The sequence below is a fragment of the Polyergus mexicanus genome, unplaced genomic scaffold, assembly GCF_030449975.1.
Source record: "Polyergus mexicanus isolate NDT 795.1 unplaced genomic scaffold, iyPolMexi1.0 SCAF_3, whole genome shotgun sequence".
Taxonomy (NCBI): Eukaryota; Metazoa; Arthropoda; class Insecta; order Hymenoptera; family Formicidae; genus Polyergus; species Polyergus mexicanus.
In genome coordinates, this window is record NW_027223323.1 from 5,393,983 (window position 1) to 5,413,924 (window position 19,942).

Consider the following 19,942-nt stretch of genomic DNA (forward strand, 5'->3'; position numbering starts at 1 on the left):
AAGCAGTGGTATCAACGCAGAGTACTGAGCTGTACTTGTCTATCGCGAAATTGTTTTTTTATCGCGGCGAGTCGCCATGGATGCGGCAAGAGACGTGTAAAGAGACAGGATAGACGTATTAGTCAAACTAAATATCATTGTTGCGTAATTGAGAGCCGCGTACACAATACGCTGCACGTTCTTTAGATACGTCATTCGATGCAGTGCGCATAATGAAGCCATTCTCGGCTTACGCTTTCAACGCAGTCGATTGATTATACGCGACATGTTATAATTACAAGCGCTTTCATCGGCAACGTGCGACACGATAACAGTTGAAATGAGATTCGATCGATCGACACCAATGATCTTACAATTACATTTGACAATCGCGAAAATCACATTAAATGTCTCTCTTGGCGCGATAAAGGCGCGATATCGAAAATGCGAACGTTTGGCTAGTCGACAAGATGAATGCATTGCGCAGTTGGCATAGGAAAAAGAATTTGAAAACAATCGAGACAAAAAAATTGCTATACATATAATACAAAATTATATAAAAACAAAAATTTGCATCGATTTCATCCAACAGAATATTATCGACGAAATTATATTGGCTTTTCACGATTCCTGAGACTGAAAATCTGGACAATAATCTCGTCGTTTTAAGTTTCACGGAATATTCTCTACACACATCGAAGCTCTTTATCAAAGCCAAGTCTACTGAAATAGTTCGCGGGAACTCTTCTACTTGTATGTCGGGCACGCCGCAAATGCGAGGAGCGGGTTATAAGGGGGTCGAAGCAACACGTGGCAGCCGGGGCGCGTAGACGCGGTGGCTCGATTGTAAAGTGCAATCCGCAATACGCGTGATCAATGTCACGTCACGATTCGCGAAATCGCATCTAAAAAGTACATATATGTGTATGAGGAAGAGGATAGAAAAATAATAGTGATATAAATGTGTCATAATATGAGTAATAATAATCATACATTACTGGAGAGCGCTTATTTTTGTATAGAGAAATAACTTGGCAAGAATAAAGAAAAAAAAATGAATAAAAGCGAATAGACACGACACAACTATAACGGAAGAAAATAGTATAGAAAATATATATTTTGTATATAATGAAATATATATATATATATATATATATATATATATATATATATATTGATATAAAATTATTACGAATAACAAAGATATGTATTCGTTGATATAGAAAAATTTTCGAGACATAAAATCCGTCGTTACGCGGTCGACAGATTCCACAAGCTTCGTTCTGGCATCTGCGAATGAGGCCTGCTAGCATCCGATGGTGAGGCACCGAAGCTCGTGCCCCTATAATTCCTCTTAATCACACGAGGATTGATATTTGTCACCTTTATATGGCAATCCACTTGATGTATGACGTAACCGTTCTCTCTTCCTCTCATAACGATTCTTCTGGAAATCATGTGTGCGGAGAGAAATGGAACGGATGAATTTTATTTACAGTCGAGACATGTCAAATCTTTCCATTCAATATGTAGAACGTTCTTTTCAAATATTTCATCCTCGTTCTATCTGTAGATCCTTCAGAAATAAATGTCTCGCTGCGAATTATATTTTTCTACAATAAGTTAAATTTCGGAGTGAAAAATCTATCATTATCCGAAGAACTGTAGCAGAATTTGATTAAATAAAAGAAAAAGATGTCACGATTCAAGCAATTAACGACAATTAAGAAACAAAGTTTCCTCGCGTCAATGACGTCTTGCTATCTCGAGAATAGGAGCAGGAAGCGTGAAGAGAAAATTAGGCGGAAAGAGGGACGGCGTATCGATCCGAGATATAATCAAGCTTTTACTCTCATCTATGCGGGCAATAGACATAGAGACGCGCACTCGCGCTTGTCGACCTTCGGCGAGCCCTTAAAGGACGAAAGCGCGAGAAGGAAGGACCAAGGACGACCTTCTGGTCCAATTGTTCCGCGATCGTACGAGGATTTTCGCTCAGCCAGCTGATCGACGCATCTAGCGCGTCATCCCGAAATGGGATCGTCTGATTCTGAACGTGGATTGGACGCGATGCAATTAAAGAGTTTAGCGATAACAGCGTTCCAACTTTTTTTTAAATGAGAAAATTAATTAAAACTTTTGTCTTCCTTCTATAACCAATTTCTATAATCGAATTTTAAAATATATTATCACCATATTTATGTCGATGTTATATAATTATTTCGGTCGCGAGTACGCTTCTCGAGAGATGCTTCCTAAGTAACCGCCTAAACGCCTGAACAATGACAGTTGTTATCTTCTATCGGCTGACCGATTTGACTCTTTCGATCGAGATAACATAGAGCCGGAAAGCCTGCAACCTGACCTGAATCAATAGCAACGTGGACTCTTCCGCGTGTCGGGAAAGTGGGGAACGGTCCCCGTCAGGGTTTGACCTAATTCCAGTCGCTAGGTTAGCCTCTGACTGTCTGACCTTTTCCAGGAACGGTCCCGGCGAGGATGCGGGGATGCACGTGCGAGCGTTTACGAATATACATACATACATACATACATACATACATACGCATGCATCATACACGCATTTTTCTTCGTATTCTCGAACCCGCCACCAGAAGAACAATCAAGCGCGCGCGTGAAAAGAATACGCGAATGAGATAGAAAATGATTTAACCCCCTTTGTTGGACCCTATATCCTCTCTTGAAAAATTTGTCTCTATATAAAACTTCCGTGTGTCTCACGAATATGGCCAAGTTTTTAAATTCTGCTGAAATACAATACAAATCTTCCACAAATGACCATATGAGCATATGGTTTAGATATTTTGAAAAGTATGACCATCTTATATCTGTCACATCTTTCAATATAGTTTAATGATTTTTTGTTTATTGTTTTACGGCGTATTAGTAAATAAAAACGCAACCTCTTTTCGAGAAAAACTATTTCTCGTACGACACGATAAATATCGAACTAAACGGCAACACATGCGAGCGTTGAAATTAACACAAAATCGAAAATGTTAATGGATATAGATCGCGTAGATAGGTAGGTGCAGCATGTGGGAAGCGTTTGCCAAGCAGGTGTGGGCAGATTCCGAAGGGATAAACGAAACTGGGTTACCCCTGGGAACCGGACGGAGCCTGGGGCTCGCATCCGGGTAGGAGAGTCTGCGAGAGTGTTGGCGGCGACTCGGTAAAACACCCACACATCGGACAAGAAAATTACCGTATAAGAGCGTATAAGAGATCTTTCTTCGTGCGCGCGATTCTCCAATTAATCATCTTCCGGTCGACCTTTCACGTTATATTGTACATACTTGATTCTGGCAGTAAATTAGTTCCGCAAAGTCTCTTTTCCATTATTTTACTACACCTCGAAGTAGTAAAATAATTGTAAAATAATAATGCTATCAGCTTCTCCCATTTCATACGCGCGAGTATAATAAGGCGAGTTATTAGTGTGTGTCTAGTTTATACGACTGCGATTATGAATCTTTAGAGAGAAGATTTATTAAAATAAAACGATGTTCGATTCCAACCACGAGATATTTTAATGTACGTTAATTTAGTAACTCGGGCTGGCTCCCCTTTTGCAACGAATGACGTTGGCATTGGTTTAAACGCTCATGATGTGGAGTCGTTTGCGAACGTTGTCATAATGTAATGTTGTTTAATGCCTTATTAATATTTTTATACGCTCTTAATTAACAATGCTTCTTAAAACGTCATAATCTAATAATAATAACGTGACTTTAACGCCTATCATTATATATATATATATATATATATATATATATATATATATATATATATATATATATATGTATATATATATATATATACATACACACACACACACACACACACACACACGCATACACATATATATTAGTATTGCAGAAATGTTTTCACATGAAATAGTGTTTTACATGATATATAAATGTTATTTTTCATTCTACAAGTAAATCATTCTGGTATATTATTCCGTATACAGAATTTTATTTCTTGTAAATATAATCTCTCAGAATCTTAATATACAATATCTCAGATTTGGTAAGTAAGGATAAACGTTACTCTAGACACTGCCATTAAAAAGGGGTTACTTAATATTAGACATACTGCGATTTAAATAAATATATCGTTGGTACGTATTATAATTAGAGTTGTGTGTAAAATCTTTTTTCAAGAGCGATAAATATTCATGAGCAACGATTATCGGAAAGAATTCGGAAGAGAATTTTAAATATAGAACAGCCATGAAAAGTAAATCAGCTGTTGATAAACAGAACAAAGCGGCACGATTGCGCAATCCACGCGTTACACGACGATGATTGTAGCTTCTTTTCCTTATTCGTTTGTACGTGTATTATTTATATATTCGCAATCTGTAAAGTACAAGGCTACGGGAGAGAACGCGCCAATGCAGCGATGCGCATCGCGATGCATTTTACGGGTCAGCGCAGCTGATGTAGCCTGTAAATATGTTTTAGTGACAAAGCCATTTTCTCGCTCGAATCCATCACATTAACGTAAAAAGAGACTAATTTCAGGACATATTAGATATAAGGATTAATCTCTTAACAGCTTGTACATATATATATCGTAGCGTTTTCACATTACATATACTGTGTAAAAAAATGTCATCCGGCGCTATCGATAGAAAATTGTAAATTATATTTGAATTTTAATCGCGATGCTCATGTATATAATATATATCTCAAAATTACTATAAAATTTTGACATTATTATATAAGCCATGCATTTTATAACGCCGTTTAGTCACGATAACGTCAACCTGGTTGTCGGGAAGACGGCCAAATTGATCGAGATCTCCTGGCACTAAACAGAGCCGCGAAAGGGTTAAACCCGGGTCGTTTTGGGGCCGATTGCGCGCGACATCGTTGCTCCGAATATATCGCAGACAAGCGAGTTTCGATGCGAGACTCTCGGCATATAATATATCTACGTCGTGCCAATAACGCACACGCGTGGTGGAAGAGAAGGAAATGTTTTTGCACGTCGGATGCCAAAAATGCAGCACGCCACAATTTCGGCCAGCGACGGCCTTACGTAACGCAGCGGACTTGCGTTACGTGTGACAGTTTTACCCGTCCGCCCGAGTTTTCTCGCTACGGCGCAACGTCGGATGACGTGGCGGTTAAATTTTCCGTCGTCGACTCGGCTTCGCCGATATATACGCCGTAGCTCCCGGCTCCCGGCCCCGGCGCGCGGTCCTAGCGACTGCTATCCACGATATGAGGGAGAATCTAACGTGTACGACCGTGGAACGGCGACCGATATGACTCATGAGGAAGAAAAGCCACCCAAGCAGCCGTGTTACGCGTTATGAATATAATTTGGAAGCGGCGCGATTAAAGCGTAATTCAAGAGCTAAATCTCGCATTTATAAAATCTTTAAATTACATTCAAGAATTAATTATACTCGTCATAAATAATTGACATGATTTTGATCCAGACCGAGAAAGTCTCCATTATTCAATTAGCGAATTAAATTTCCACGTTTTCAAATATATATATATATATATATATATATATATATATATATAGAGAGAGAGAGAGAGAGAGAGAGAGAGAATTGTAAAAAAAAATCCGACGAAAAATCAAGCAGCCGCGGGGCAGCACTTGGTAATCTCGACGAAGCCCGGAGAAGATTCTTCTAAGCTCGGGCGTCAGCTGATTGGCCGTTCCGGCGTCAGCTGATTTTGACAGCCCGGACGACCTTGTGCGTCCTAGTCGAGGTATCGACCAATCGCCAAGCGTCGCATTGCGCGCACGCGTCTGCACTAATCCTGATCAGCTGACTCTCGCGGAGCCCGCATCCTCAACGCGATATCACAAACTTGCGCTACAGGTTCTCCACGACACGTCTCAACGGTTTGAAGTAATCCACTCAGACAAAGTATCGAGTAAAATCAAGATCAAGGAAAGGAGAAAAACTCTCCATTTCGTTTTTGATAAAATGACATTAAGCGCAATCTTTAAAATTAATTTACAACGTTCGCAATTATACACCATTCGTTCGCGTTAGATTTGTCTATATTTCGAAAATGATATTATTAATAGAAGATTATATCTCTTGTGCAAGCGAAGCTCTCTAATGATACAAATATGCGATCCACATTTCTTTTACGCCAACAAAAAACCTAAATAATGATATACCCACCACGATTCAAATGTCTACCACGAATCAAAAGTCAATAAGAATCGATTGCATAATGATTTTCGACTTTTAAATTTCTTTAAATGCGGGCCGCGATATGATGCGTACCTGCGCGTATGTACACCGATGTCGCCGGGATATTAACTATATTCAGTCTCGAGCTGCTTCGATCAATAATTCGTTCCCCAGCTGTCACGCCCCTCGCAGACGAACGATCGAGTAAACGAGCGAGCGCGATACCAACAAAAACTAGACGCTATCTCATGACGCGACACTGTAATAACGTTCTTTTCGAACATCAAAAACTTGTCGTCGAACATTCATCGCCGGCAAATTCTAACTCAGATTACATTGTTCCCAATAATTATTTTTAAAATCATAATCTATGCGAGATTCGAAGAGAACGATCGATGTTTACATGACAGTAGACGCTTCTTTAAATCTATAAGTAATCTTGTATTCTTGTATGCGTACATCGAGAAATTCGACAAGTGGCGCAACAATTTCTTTCAGATTGCTGACGATAATATCTTCAATCGGATACCAGACATTTTGAACTATGTCTAAGGACGAAACATTCTTCGATTTATCTTTGAGTATGAATTAATTTTATTTTTTTTTCGGTACCGCGACAGAAACGGAAAATTTTAAGAGACGTACGATAACGATATTTTCTTATTCAAACTCGTCGCTTTTTTCGTAGATTACTTTCTCCCTTTTTCTCCACAAAAAAAAAAAAAAAAAAAAAAAAAAAATCGCCAGCCGGGTAACGGGTTGCCAACGCCCTCAGAAAACTGAGATACCACCAGCTGTGTTCACCCGCTTCATTATCTACCGAGTGAACGCAGAGTGGCTCCCTGTCCTCCGAAAGCTCGTTCCGATGATCTCTCGTATGTGTGCCGGCTCTTACCGACCGAATAATGGCCGGATGTAATCTCACAACGCTTATCTCAAAACGCGAAACGTCCGTATTGTCTCCGCTATACCAAGCGCACCACGCAAACCTAACATTTCGTTATCGATCGAGCTTTTTAACGTCCTTTAAAGCCGCATCATACGATACGTCTCTCATTACGCGAGAGATTCCGGGGATTAACTCTAGCACGAAATCGGAGATTATAGAACATCTAATCATTTATATCTCTAGTGAATAATTTTTTTCCCCCTCTTCCTGATTAATGTGCTGTTTTTAAAATAATTTAGAAAAAGAAATATACACATATATATAATATATGTATGTACGTTATTATTATTATTAATATACATACGTATATCTTTAATGCATAAATATCTTGCCTTAATAATTATTTTTCCACTGGAAAGTTGATGCAAAACATAATGGCTAAATATGACTGCAGCTTATTGATACAACTGTTATAGCTATATTTGAAATGCTGGAAAAAGTAATAACGTTCGTCTCATATTTCAGCGATCGAAGGATTATTTGCAAAACGTAGGAATAGAGGAATATAGGAACTATTATAGCAATTAATCGCGCATCAATTAATCAACATTTGATGCAGCGCAGACTCGCGTCTGATTACACGTGACGTATTTCTACTCGCGTAACCTTGAGCCGAGGCATGGCAGCACGGAAGCGATCGAGAAGAATGCGTCTTGATTCTCTCTCTGACGCATTTGCAGGCTTAAAAATGTATTAAGTATAATATATGGCGCGCTAGCGTACGTTCAATAATTTAAATGCTGTATTTTTTTTTTTTAGCTATCAAATCACGAATCGTATAAAAATTTTGGTAATTTTTATATTCGGGCAGAGATTCAATATCTAAACAATGAATAAAGTTGAGAACGTGAATGAAATAATAAAGTGCAAAATCAAAGCGTAGAAAGCAGAGGAAACGGGCGTAGAATGTCGTAAAAGTAGAGAGAGAGAGAGAGAGAGAGAGAGAGATTTAGTACATGTGCCCTATCGCGAGTATCTTTTCATCTTATGAATATCCGACGATTCAACAAAAGTGAGACTTAATCCTTTCTCTTTCTTCTACTTGTCAGATTATACTGTACGATATAAAAATTCTCTGTCAACATCCTAAATTACATTACATGAGACTTTCAACTAGGATGAGGGAATGAAGGCTGCGCGCGCGACGAGGAAATAATACATAATTAAGTCGTTGAACGATACGAGTATTATGAGAAAAACATTACGAAATGACGTCGCGTTCGATAAAAACAGGCCTCGCACTGTCGATTTAAAGCACCTCGCCGATTCGAGAGGTATATACACCGCGCGTTATTTATCTCTTCTTCTCTTATCGTGGTGTCCACGACACTGCGTTCTATCTTTAATAGCGTCACAGAGAAGCGCGGCATGTGTGTCTGTGTGTTTTGCACGCACTAGTGGCACAACCTGCGGCGAAACCGATGCGATGCGACGCGACGCCACGGCCACATTCCAAGGTCATAGCGATAAGTCGGTCAAAGCGCGGGGTTATCACGTAATTCGCTTGGCGCATTTATTAAATTGAAAATCTAACACTCGCATAATCTTTTCGTTTCTTCCGATTTCTGATCAAACAGCAATTTTGAGTCGCGAAAATTTTGTTAAAGAAAAAAATTGATAAAATTGTAAATTTTTCTTCTTCGCGTAATACAGCGTGAATGTAATAAATTTATCGGATTACATTTACATATACTCTCTCTTAAATATATAATTTTTATAATATTATATTATATTTATAATTAATTTTCATTATTTTCTTACGATAGTCGTTCTATTAGTCTCGCGCTCTGCTTATTAAGGACGCATTATCAAGATTAATATTTATTTTTAGTCGACAATATTTATACGATTCTTTCGTTTGCCAAGCGTGTTCATTTATCGATAGAAACATACGAATAATCAAACACATAATGCTGCGCGTTTGGAAAAAAAAAAAAAAAAAAAAAAAAAATGTGGGTCCAATAGTTCATGAATGACGAAGCTAAAAATGGCCCACCCGATGACGCACCTATTTCGGCGTACTCGGCGCAATCGTGCCAAGGTTTGGACAATTGCGTATCATGTAATTTGCGCAACAACGAGCGTAACTTTTACTGTCCGATCACACTCTATTCCATCCATATTTCTTTAAACATAACTCTACAGTCTTTGATTTTTCTCACACAATCTATTATTCGATAAAACCAAATCACATATCTCGAGGACACGTTGCGTATGTTCAAGTATTTTCTTGTACGCGGTATCATCTTATTTATATCGTTAATCAAGGGAATAAAAAATAATTGGGATGTCTACAATATTCTTATTCTATTTCGCCATCGTTCGTTAATTACACAAGAATGATTAACAGCGTCGTAAGCGACGTTGATAGAATCTCGCCTCCGGTCGAGAGACCTTTGTTTAGAGCGATAACCGACGCGAGCCAATTTCCTTACGAGCGGCGCAGAAAGTTGTTTTCGGAAGCTCGCAAAGTGAATTTCATTGAGAGCGCTTGGAAACGAGCCAATAGGAAATCACACAGCAGAAAAAGCCTGTCGCACGTCGATCGCGGCGTGTATTTCACGCGACGTCACGCATCGTGACGCGTGTGTCGTATGCGTACGCTCGATATACCGGGGGCCCACCGTCGTTGCGTATCCGAGCAGAATCAAGAAGGCGCTTATTTCTTAGATAACCGACAATGATATTCTCGTTTGTTTAAAATGATTCTCGTGCGATACATGAACAGCTCGTATGACATTTTGATATTTTATGTATATACAATATAAAAAAACATATAGCATATATTCGTTATCACATTTTATTTCGCTTCTGCTCGGATACGTGGAAAACAACAGATTCGTATTTACACCGCACAATTTTTAGACACTATGCAACGGACTTGTATACAAATCTATTCTTCTCATTTATTTTTAAATATCATATAAATGAAAGTTTTTTTTTATTCCAAAAGGTCTATAAAGTGTTATAAAACATTATATCGTTTAAATAAAAGCCTACGATATATCCATATGTTTAAAAGCGAAAAATAATTATGTCAGTTCTGTATAATTCAGATCACGTCATATCATGCTATCAGATACCATGGTACCGTAAGCTATTTCCCTTATCGATAGATATAGTCCATTCTCATTTGATTATCTCTCATTGCTTATCTTACGCACGCTTTCTAAACAAAGATACGAGGTTTCAAGTCAATATCGTAATCATAGTGCCAAAAATTGTGGTGTGTAAACGAGTTTTAAATCTCTCATTGTCAGTCAGTAAAAGAATGAATTAAGATCAATCTGGATAATTGATTCTCTCAATTTTTCATTCAATTTTCCAGTCCCTTATATAATTTTCATTTTCCAATCTTTAAAAAATATACATTTGTTAATTTTTTATATATTGTTAGTTAAGTAATTAATAATTTCATTGATTGTGCGTACGAGCAATAAATTGAAGCTGTCCAGAAGACGAGAGAGAAAGGAACGCATCGATTTCCGAGATTGATCTTACGTATTTAATAAAAGACGATTACTCTACTGCGTTTGGCTACTTACAATCTGCTACTTGGTTCATTGCTAGCTTCATCGCCTTCGATCCGATACACCTTGCCGGACATGACGTACTCGAAGCTATCCGCCCTGGAACCACCTTCCTGCTCTATGGGGTTCCATTCGTTACCATCTGGATATCCATCCTCACGTAACGTCGTCGCCAACACGAGACGGAACTTGTCACCTGAATACACAATGATATTTTGTTACACGCATGAATTATTTTACACAGAGTACGTTCGCTCCTTGTGAATATTCTTTAATCCATATATAATTGAAAATATATATTTTTAATTGTACTTTAAAAGATTATATGTATCGGTGTATGCTATTGAAAAAGTTACAAAATTCGCTGATTTATATTAATTAACGTAAATACAACCATAAAAGTTGAAAAGCCAATAAATGGCTTTTTATTCATTATCGCAGTGATACAAGCAGTATAGAAATAGACCTGCATTTTTCCTTCTCGAACGCATTATGTCTTTTAAATGCAATTCCTGAAAAAGGAAATTGCGAAAAAAAAAAACAAATCTCTTGTAACACTATGAGATCAAATGCGTATTAATATTTACATCGTGATAGAACGGGATCGGCGTACATTTGAAGCATGAAGGAAGAGTAAGGAGAGTTATCTCGATAGTGTAGAAAAGAAAAAAATTGGTCACGAAAAATGTTGCCTACGTGGCCAGGTTTGCCAAATGGAATAATTTGGACCATTTTGTCGCCATCTTGAATATTCGTATACGTATAGTGTTACGTTTAGTTTCGATAGTAATTAGTAAGTAGTGTGTCATCCAACACATTTACTGATCATTAATACAATTAAACATAACACTATATATGTACGAATACTCAAGATGGCGACGAATTGGTCCAAGTTATTCCATTTGGCAAACCTGGCCACATACGGAACATTTTTCGTGACCATTTCCAATCTAGCTAGATAACTCTCCTTACTCTTCCTTCATGATTTGAAGGCAGAATAATATCTCGACGTTCTTCGAACGCAAAAAAGATTCCAACATGTCGCGCAATGACGGAATAGCCAGGTCCAATAATAGCGTTCACGCGAATTCATCGAAAACATACATCACTGCACGGTTGTTGCATCAGACGCGCTGCATCTGCTCGGATGCTGCTGCTGATTTGTGCAAACTCGTGCCATTCGTAATTTTTTTCGCGCTTGTTATATTTATATTTACATGACTTTTATATGTGTATTTATTAATCCTTTCCTTTCGGCTTAGGATGGCTTCCACTTTACATTCGATTCTTGTTTCTAAATTCTTTGCTCGTTGCTCTTTGCAATTATTACATTAGCCGTTAAATTAAAATTTGAATCAAAATCAAAAACTCGATATAAATATAAACGTAAACGTAAACATAATATAATATACATGACTTTTATACATTTATAAATATAAAATTCTCGAGTTGTGCGCAAAAAATTATCTCGTATCTTTTTCCAACTGTATACGATCCAGATTCGCTCGAAACTGATAAAATATTAACGTGTAAAAATAGAAGTTTAGGTTGAGACGATTAAATTAATTTCCAAGTTTCGAACTGCAAAATTTGATTCAAATGACCAAATTAACGACGGCCATGTAGAGTGTTAAGAAGAAAACAAGATCGCCCGTTTAAATTATATTAAATTAATATCGTTAGATCAAATTACGGAATTTACATTACTCGATTTCGGATCAATAAAATTACACGTTGTAATTATCGAAGATAATCCTATTATGGATCAGATACCCTTTTAATCTCAAAGTGTAATACAATTTACTTGGCTAACACGGTATTAAGTTAGTTGCGCGTATTGGACTCTTTCGGGATTGCGATTCGAGATTGATACCAGCGAAAAGGAGGAAGCGGGACATGTGAGAGATGAGAGAGATGCAATGTATATAGAGAACGGAAACAGGAGCAGCTACTAAAAGGAGGTCGCAATGTATAGAGCGAAATTGGGACAGATAAGGAAACGGGAAACCTTGAAAAAATCATGCTTGAAACAACAAATATTACACAGTATACTTATCTCATGCATATTTTACAAGCTTGTACGTAATAATAAGTAAACATGTATTTTTCGATACAAACTCCAACTCATTAATTCGATAAAACGTTAATAAAAATTAATTAGTTTGATAAAACAAATAAAGCGATTGTACTACTCGAGCTTGTGCCACCGATCTCTTAAATTCGTTAAATATGCGGATATTTATTAAATAAAAGATAATCTCTCTTTCTCGCGTTCCACGAGAGGAACCTTTTAAATTTATTAAGATAAATACGTGAAATTTTTTTTTTACGCACAATTAGCGCAACAAGATTCCTCGTCATTTTCCCATATGTAATCCTGGATTGATGCGATACGTAAAAAGACCCGGGACGCAAGGTCAAGGTTAAGTACACGCCACGGTAGGTATAGCGCGAGCTTTAATCGATATTACATCTCTCGTTGGCGGCGCCGCTGTCGCGAAAATCGCTATATAGTACATAGATAAGTCGAGCAAATATTAAGATATTTGCGACAAACATACGGTACAGTTTTAAACGAATAATGAACTAACGCTTCTCGTTTCTAATAATCTATGACACTGTTATTTATTACGTTATTCTTGTATTACATTAATTTTATTATATCTATTTATTTAAAGATTTACGTTCGTCACGTTACTTATTTTGTGCTGAAATAATAAATTAGGATATATCGTAACGCAAGTTTCCACAGGACGGTAATAAAAAAAAAAAGGAGATTCTTTTATACGTCGCAGATAGAAGCTTGAATTTATCATTTGTGATTATCAGCGCGAACGGGAGAATCGGGAAAACCGGTCACAATTGTTCTCGCCGCTCTCCGCAAAGAGTAGAAGAGTACGTAAAGCCGAGCTTACATCATAATGATGCGACATCGTAACAGTGGCGGCTACTATAGATCATCCAGTCGTGCGTCGCGCGGTATATCTCGCGCTTAAATTAACCCTCATTCAACCGAAACGCCACGTTCGATGAATGAACACACAAGCTTGGTATCTCGATGTAAAACTTTCAACATTCAAAGCGTGCAACGAACAGTAGTTACGAAATATGTAGCTCGAGTCGCAATTAAAAAAAAAAAAAAAAAAAAAGGGAAACGAAAGGAATTTGTATGAGACACGATGTGTATTTTGTTTTTTTCGGACGGTTATAGACGTTTCTAAGGCAATAAAGATAAAAAAAGAGAGAATAATCACAAGTAATCGAAGAGAGGAACATGTTGTTGAACGCTTTACGATATACGCAATACTGATTACGTGCAAAGTATCCCAATGACTAATTCGGCCAATTAAGGATCGGTTAATGCGGAACCGGGAAGAGAAGCGCGCGCGCGCGCGCACTCGCTCGCTCGCTCGCGCGATTGACGATAGTGACCTTGAGAGAATCGCGGCGGTTTTCTCGCGCGAGGAGGAGGGGGGACCCTCCCACGAAATCGATAACGCGTGACAGCGCGCGATCGGCGACGATGTACGTATATACACACGCTTGCGTCGGGGACGTGATCCCCGATACAACGATGCGGCTTACCTCGCAGCGTCCGTCCCGTCCGGGTCCTGTCCGAAATCCGCCGCCATCTTGGCCGATGACGCCGCGCACTTCGGACCTCGGCGCGGCGCGGCTCGGCTCGGCTCGGCGCAGTGCGCCGCCGGGTCGCTACCGCGGATGGGATTCACCTGCGCGCCCCGTACGACCTTGCCTGGCTCTCTTTTTCCGCCCGTGCAAAGATTCACGGGACCACAAATCGACACTCTCTCGGCCGCGCATTAGCTAACTATTGTCCTGTCCTCTCCTTCTCCTCCTCCTCCTCCTTCTCCCCCTTCTCGTCTTTTCGTCGTCGACGCCCACGCGCGTCTTTCTCGCGTTGTCGTCGAACGTCGTAGCCGGAAACGGACGAAGAGAGAAAGAGTTCCCTCGACATTTTCGCGATCCGACATTGCGCTTGAATCACGCGCGCGTCGTCGAATTTGGCGGAAAAAAAAAACTCCCTCGAAACGTCACCCGCGCTTTCAAAATGTCCGCCCGTCGAAGGCGAACCAACAACGTTCACACACGTTCGAGCAGAATTTGCAAACTTCGCGAGACTTATCGACGGCACTTTAATATCGCGCAATATGCAAAACTCGCTAGAACGCTAAGCTCTACATGTAACTTCCTCCTTCTCTCGTGTTGACAAGACCGAGAGAGAGAGAGAGAGAAAAAGACGGTTGCACGCGAAACGGCGAAAGCGGAACAACGGACGATAGGCGAAACGAACGGACACGGCGCGTTTAACTCTCCCCGTAGCGTCGTTGAGAAAGAGACGAGTTGGCGTAAATAGAGACACACACGGTTACTCGCGAGAGAGCGTACGAGCTGCCTTTCCTCATCGAGGACGGACGAGTATCGCGCGCGCTTGCGACCGACACGGCTACGACTACGAGTCGTGGCCGCTTTGACCTTGGCATTGAACTTGTGGGCGCCGCGCGGGACGAGGCGGAGGCAGAGGCGCACGGCGGACAAACCTGCGCCTGACGGAAGGGAGCGCCGGAGTGGGGGGACGCAGCTGAGCTGGCGGAAGGCGGAACGGCGGGCTTCGTGAGCGGAGGGTTGGGGAAAGGGAAGTGAGAGGTCGGGCGGATTGTGTGATGTAGCGGGAGGGAGATTGCGTCATCTCGCGCAAGCCTCAACGCCGCGCGTCAATACAGCGGAGAGCCGGAGAGCGGAGACTCGCCTGCCTGGCCCTTATAGATCAACCTTTCCCCACGTATACACATGTATACACATATATACATATATTCGCGTATATGTATGCATATACAATTGCCCCTATCTATTTATCTTTCTATATGTCAAACGTGCGCTGTCAAATATTGTATACTATAAATGCGCGTCTGTGTGTGTGCGATTTTATTCAATTGAAGAATGTGTGATATAAATATAATACATTCTTTCGTGGAATATCATTGATCGCGATATATAGCAAATTTTTCTTTTGCGATTAACTTTGTCTTTATTTGGGCTTGTTCGGGTTCGGAAACTTCTGGATTTACTTAAATATAAGATCGATTATGTATGCACGTATAATGTTACGTAAAACATGTCTTAATTCATGACGAAAATATGCGTTTCAACTGCGGAATCAACTTTATATTATCGTATGAGCTAAATGCCGAGTGTGAATCATGAATATTCGATCAATATTCTCGATCCGTACAATCAATAGTTGCTGTTTGAAGATGACCGACTTTGGTTGAGCCTAAGACGGACGAAACGACTGACTTTTCTCGTAAACAGCAATCCCGGATGAGAGTAGTGTAACCAAAATAAGACGACACATTGCCGCCCTTAATAGGATCAAACTTCACCAATCGCCGTAGACGCGTGCGGTAATCCAGAGGCGGAGCCAAGACACGAGTCTCGAAGTCGGTCTCGGTCAGCTTGAGTTGCCATTGGTGAAGTTCAGAGACGAGGCAGCGTTAATCGCGCTGTTCTCCGACGAGACGCAACGTGTTCGGTAAAGCAAGATGGCTAACCCGATAATAAATCGCACGCGTCATCGTGTTTTTGGTAGAAACCGAAAGAGCGAAAAAATGGTGAGTTCAAAAATAGAGGACGCTAAAGATGAAGAATTCTTTGAAGGACGAAAATAGGAATCGGTACAAGAGTGAATTGAAGAAGAAAGAGAAAAAGGGAATGTATGATATCAATCTCTATCATATTTCATAGATATTACATGATTGTGTAAATTTATATTCAAGAAAGAGAAAGAATCATTTTATTTTCCTATTCAAGATATACACGTATAGTGTCCAAGTTGTTTCTTTTATATTCTTTTAAATAAAGTAAAAGATAAAAAGCCTAAAAAGACTAGAAATAAATAGAAAATATGTATAATTTGTAATATATAAGTAGAGAAATAATATAAATTATTATTATTATATATAAAATATATTAAAATATTTTAATATAAATATTATTTGTACTCTCAAGATTTATAAAATAATCATAACGATATATAATTTTGGATTCCAACAATTTTACTTGTATAATCTTCTCAGAGAAAAAAATGGCTACTCCGTGTCCTTCATACATGTAGGGAGACGTCTTGCCGCTGCAACCTTTACTTAACCTTGGCCAACGCATTTGCTGTCTTATGCACGTAAAACATACATCGTCGCAAACCTCACCGACCTTTAGTGCGCCGCATCGCAATTTTGTCGGAGACGGAAGATAAATTTGGTAGATTCACATTAACGACGAAAGTATTGCGAGAGTAAAATGTGACGAATAAGAGAAACGAATTCTACATTCATCTTTTGCCAAAAATTTGAAAAATGCTTTGCTTTCATGCGAGATAAGAGAAAGATCAATTTGAATGTCTCAATTGTCGCAATATTTGGTTGAAAAATTTCCTGTATTAATAAAAGAGAGAATCTGACTATATATAATATTTATCTTCTTTCAAAGTATAGAAATCACTTTCGAAAAATATGAAATATATGCAAAAAAAAAAAACTTTAATATTTAATCGTGTTCGAATCTGTAATAATCAATAACCAAAACCTGTAATATTTAAAATTTTTTAAATTTTCGATCACTTGAAACTCAAAAACTACTGGCATTTGGACTCTATTAATCTTCGACTAAAAGAAAAAAATCGGCTCCAACTGTATTCGAAAAAGATGATTATTTAAAAAAATCTTTCTATATATATTATAAAAGACATAGAATTTCGACATTCGAGAAATAGACCGGAAACGAAGTTCTGGAATCGTGGGAGAAAAGCCGAGTATTAGCCGCTCGCGATTACCAAGTGCATTTTAGAAGATTACATTCGCATGTAAACGCCAAATTGCAATTGTGTTTGCAATACGAATACGAAATACGAGAATGCGCCCTCGATTATCGAAAAAGGTCGAACAAGGCAAGCAATTTTAGCCAAAATTGCTTCAAAATTCGCCAAAAGTTTTGAAAGATTTGCGGTAAATTAAGCCAATTCTATAAATTTAATAAGAATACGCGTTACACTAATTTCATGTAGAATAATTTCAACGACAAAGAAATTAAATCACGAAAAAAATTGTATTAGTTTTTAAAAATTCTTTCTCACATAAATGAATAATATGTCATGGAGTTTTTTTTTTCTCTCTTAGCAAGAGGAATTTTATCGACTCAACAATGGTTTTCAAATCTAATCCGCGTGATATCGTTTTATATCTCACAAAAGTCGGTGCTTTAACACCGATCATAATAGTAGGATACGCGTAATTAATTTTTGCCATTTATATATAACTTGTTCGATTATCATTTTTCGCATATCTCGTATAAAGTCTTTTCAAGCATCACGTGTAAAGCGAATTATTTTATTTTTAATATACTCTTCATTAAAATGTTAAAAATAGATCGAGAGATCAAGAAATTGATTGGCTTTCGTGTTTCAGGGAAATGTGAAAAACTGGAGAACGAATGTACAGGCAGCTCAATCGGAAATTACAACCTTACCGCACGTTCGCAACACAAAAGGGAGAAACGATACTGTGGTGTAACGTTTTCTATTTCCTCGACGGATAGATTTGCATGTAAAAATATAATTTGAGATGTTGTAATAATGTACACCGTAGCGAAAACGGATGGAACACCATGTGCTATATAATCTCTTACGCTTAAATAGTTGTCAAATTTTATCAATTTATAACATTGAATAAATACTTTGCACATGTTATAGTTGTAAGATAACAACGTCAAATATATGTAAAGTATACATAGCTGCAAATAATAATCAAATTTTTTCTTATTTACATACTTTATCTTGAAAATAAATTCTTTTATAAAATCGCGGGAGACAATTTTTTCTATACAAAAATTTCAGTACACGCCATCCTTTCTCGCAATGTACACCACACGAATATATTTAATAATACGTATATTTAATAATATAATCAGAGGATTTGTTGTCGCCAATATAGAAAGAAATATTGCAACATGTAACGCGATATGTTTTTATATCGATTGCTCGAATAGCCGAAAGCAGTTAGTTTGATAGTTATTTATATTTATTTATACCTCTTGTTATGTATAGAATTTATTATTTGGCGAATATCCACGAGGAAAAAATAAAAAAATAATTAAAGATAGCAATGCAATAATTATTAAAAATGAAAAAGTGTAAAATTAAAAGCGAAAATATAAAAATGATCAGTATGTAGCATGACTGTTGAAAATAATGTAGCGATAACTATTGAAATGAGAATTAGATCGTGTCACAAAAACTTGTATAATGAAAGACTCACCTAAATCCATAGGATACAACCAACTGTTGATGTCCAAAATAAGATCCATTTTAAAGGACTCGGACTCGCAGTGGAGTCTGCTCACTGAAAATCACAAAAAAAGAACGTATCGTTAAAAATGCGATACGATGCACTGTTATAATTGGACGATTGATTATACGACGCTATCGAGATGAGTCATAAATTCGTTCGGAGGAATCATCGAGAGAGAAAACTTATTTTCGCTCAAAGACGCAACGATGGCTGACGTCATCTATGGCCAAACGTGCTTTCAATTTGCAATATTATCGCCAAACACGTACACGCAAATATACTCACACCTTTTATCTATAATATTACCAAATCGAATATCTCTCGCTCTTTCTCTCTTATCAACTTGCGTCGGCCATCAAGCGCTTTCGATATTCGCTCGAGACGAAAAAGCGGTTGGACTCGAAGTCACCTATTGCCATATCACTTCTCGTTCGAGCGATAATAGTGTCGAGTTAATTCCGGATTCGATAAAAAAGAATTTTTCTGATGCCACAAGAGAGTTGTCGACTAATTGCAAGATTGCGTATAAGCGCGGATACATATCCAAAAGAGAACCAGCCACAAATATTTACACACAGCGTACGCAAGAAATATCATATCAAAACAACTATATAGTTAATGTATATTCAATGAAATTAATAAATTCGACTATTGTACGGATGACATTTTAATATAAACCATTGTTTTGATCGTTGTATAGAAATTTTGTAATTAATTGTAAGATTATATATATATATATAATTATTTTTAATGTTTTCTCTAAACGTTAAACGGTAATACGTCGCGTGTAAATTTTATATTTGCAAGTTGTTTTCCGAGATCCTTTCAATCTTCAACATTTATTTTAATAAAAAAATAATGACAATTAAAAACATATTTTAATCTATTTTAAGATTTCCGTTTCTTCTCATTTTCTTTCGTTGATTTTTAA

The 19,942-nt window shown here is 38.0% G+C and overlaps 1 protein-coding gene and 1 long non-coding RNA gene across 3 annotated transcripts in view; one reads left to right on the forward strand and one right to left on the reverse strand.

Moving 5' to 3' along the window:
• Positions 1-19,942, reverse strand: part of Rpb8 (DNA-directed RNA polymerases I, II, and III subunit Rpb8) — a 50,422-nt gene that overhangs the window by 9,957 nt on the left and 20,523 nt on the right. The window contains exons 3-4 of the mRNA XM_070316199.1: positions 18,979-19,062; positions 10,667-10,847 (exon numbers count right to left, since the gene is read on the reverse strand). Of these exons, the coding sequence (XP_070172300.1) occupies positions 10,667-10,847; positions 18,979-19,062 (265 nt within the window). The remainder of the gene's footprint in view (positions 1-10,666; positions 10,848-18,978; positions 19,063-19,942) is intronic.
• LOC138945034 (uncharacterized) lies at positions 15,713-18,817 on the forward strand. Of its 2 annotated transcripts, none has more exons than XR_011448910.1 (3): positions 15,713-16,383; positions 16,747-17,670; positions 18,130-18,817. It is a non-coding gene; the product is annotated as an uncharacterized lncRNA (long non-coding RNA). The 2 variants fall into 2 exon arrangements; XR_011448909.1 differs by having other exon boundaries at positions 16,747-16,927; positions 18,130-18,813.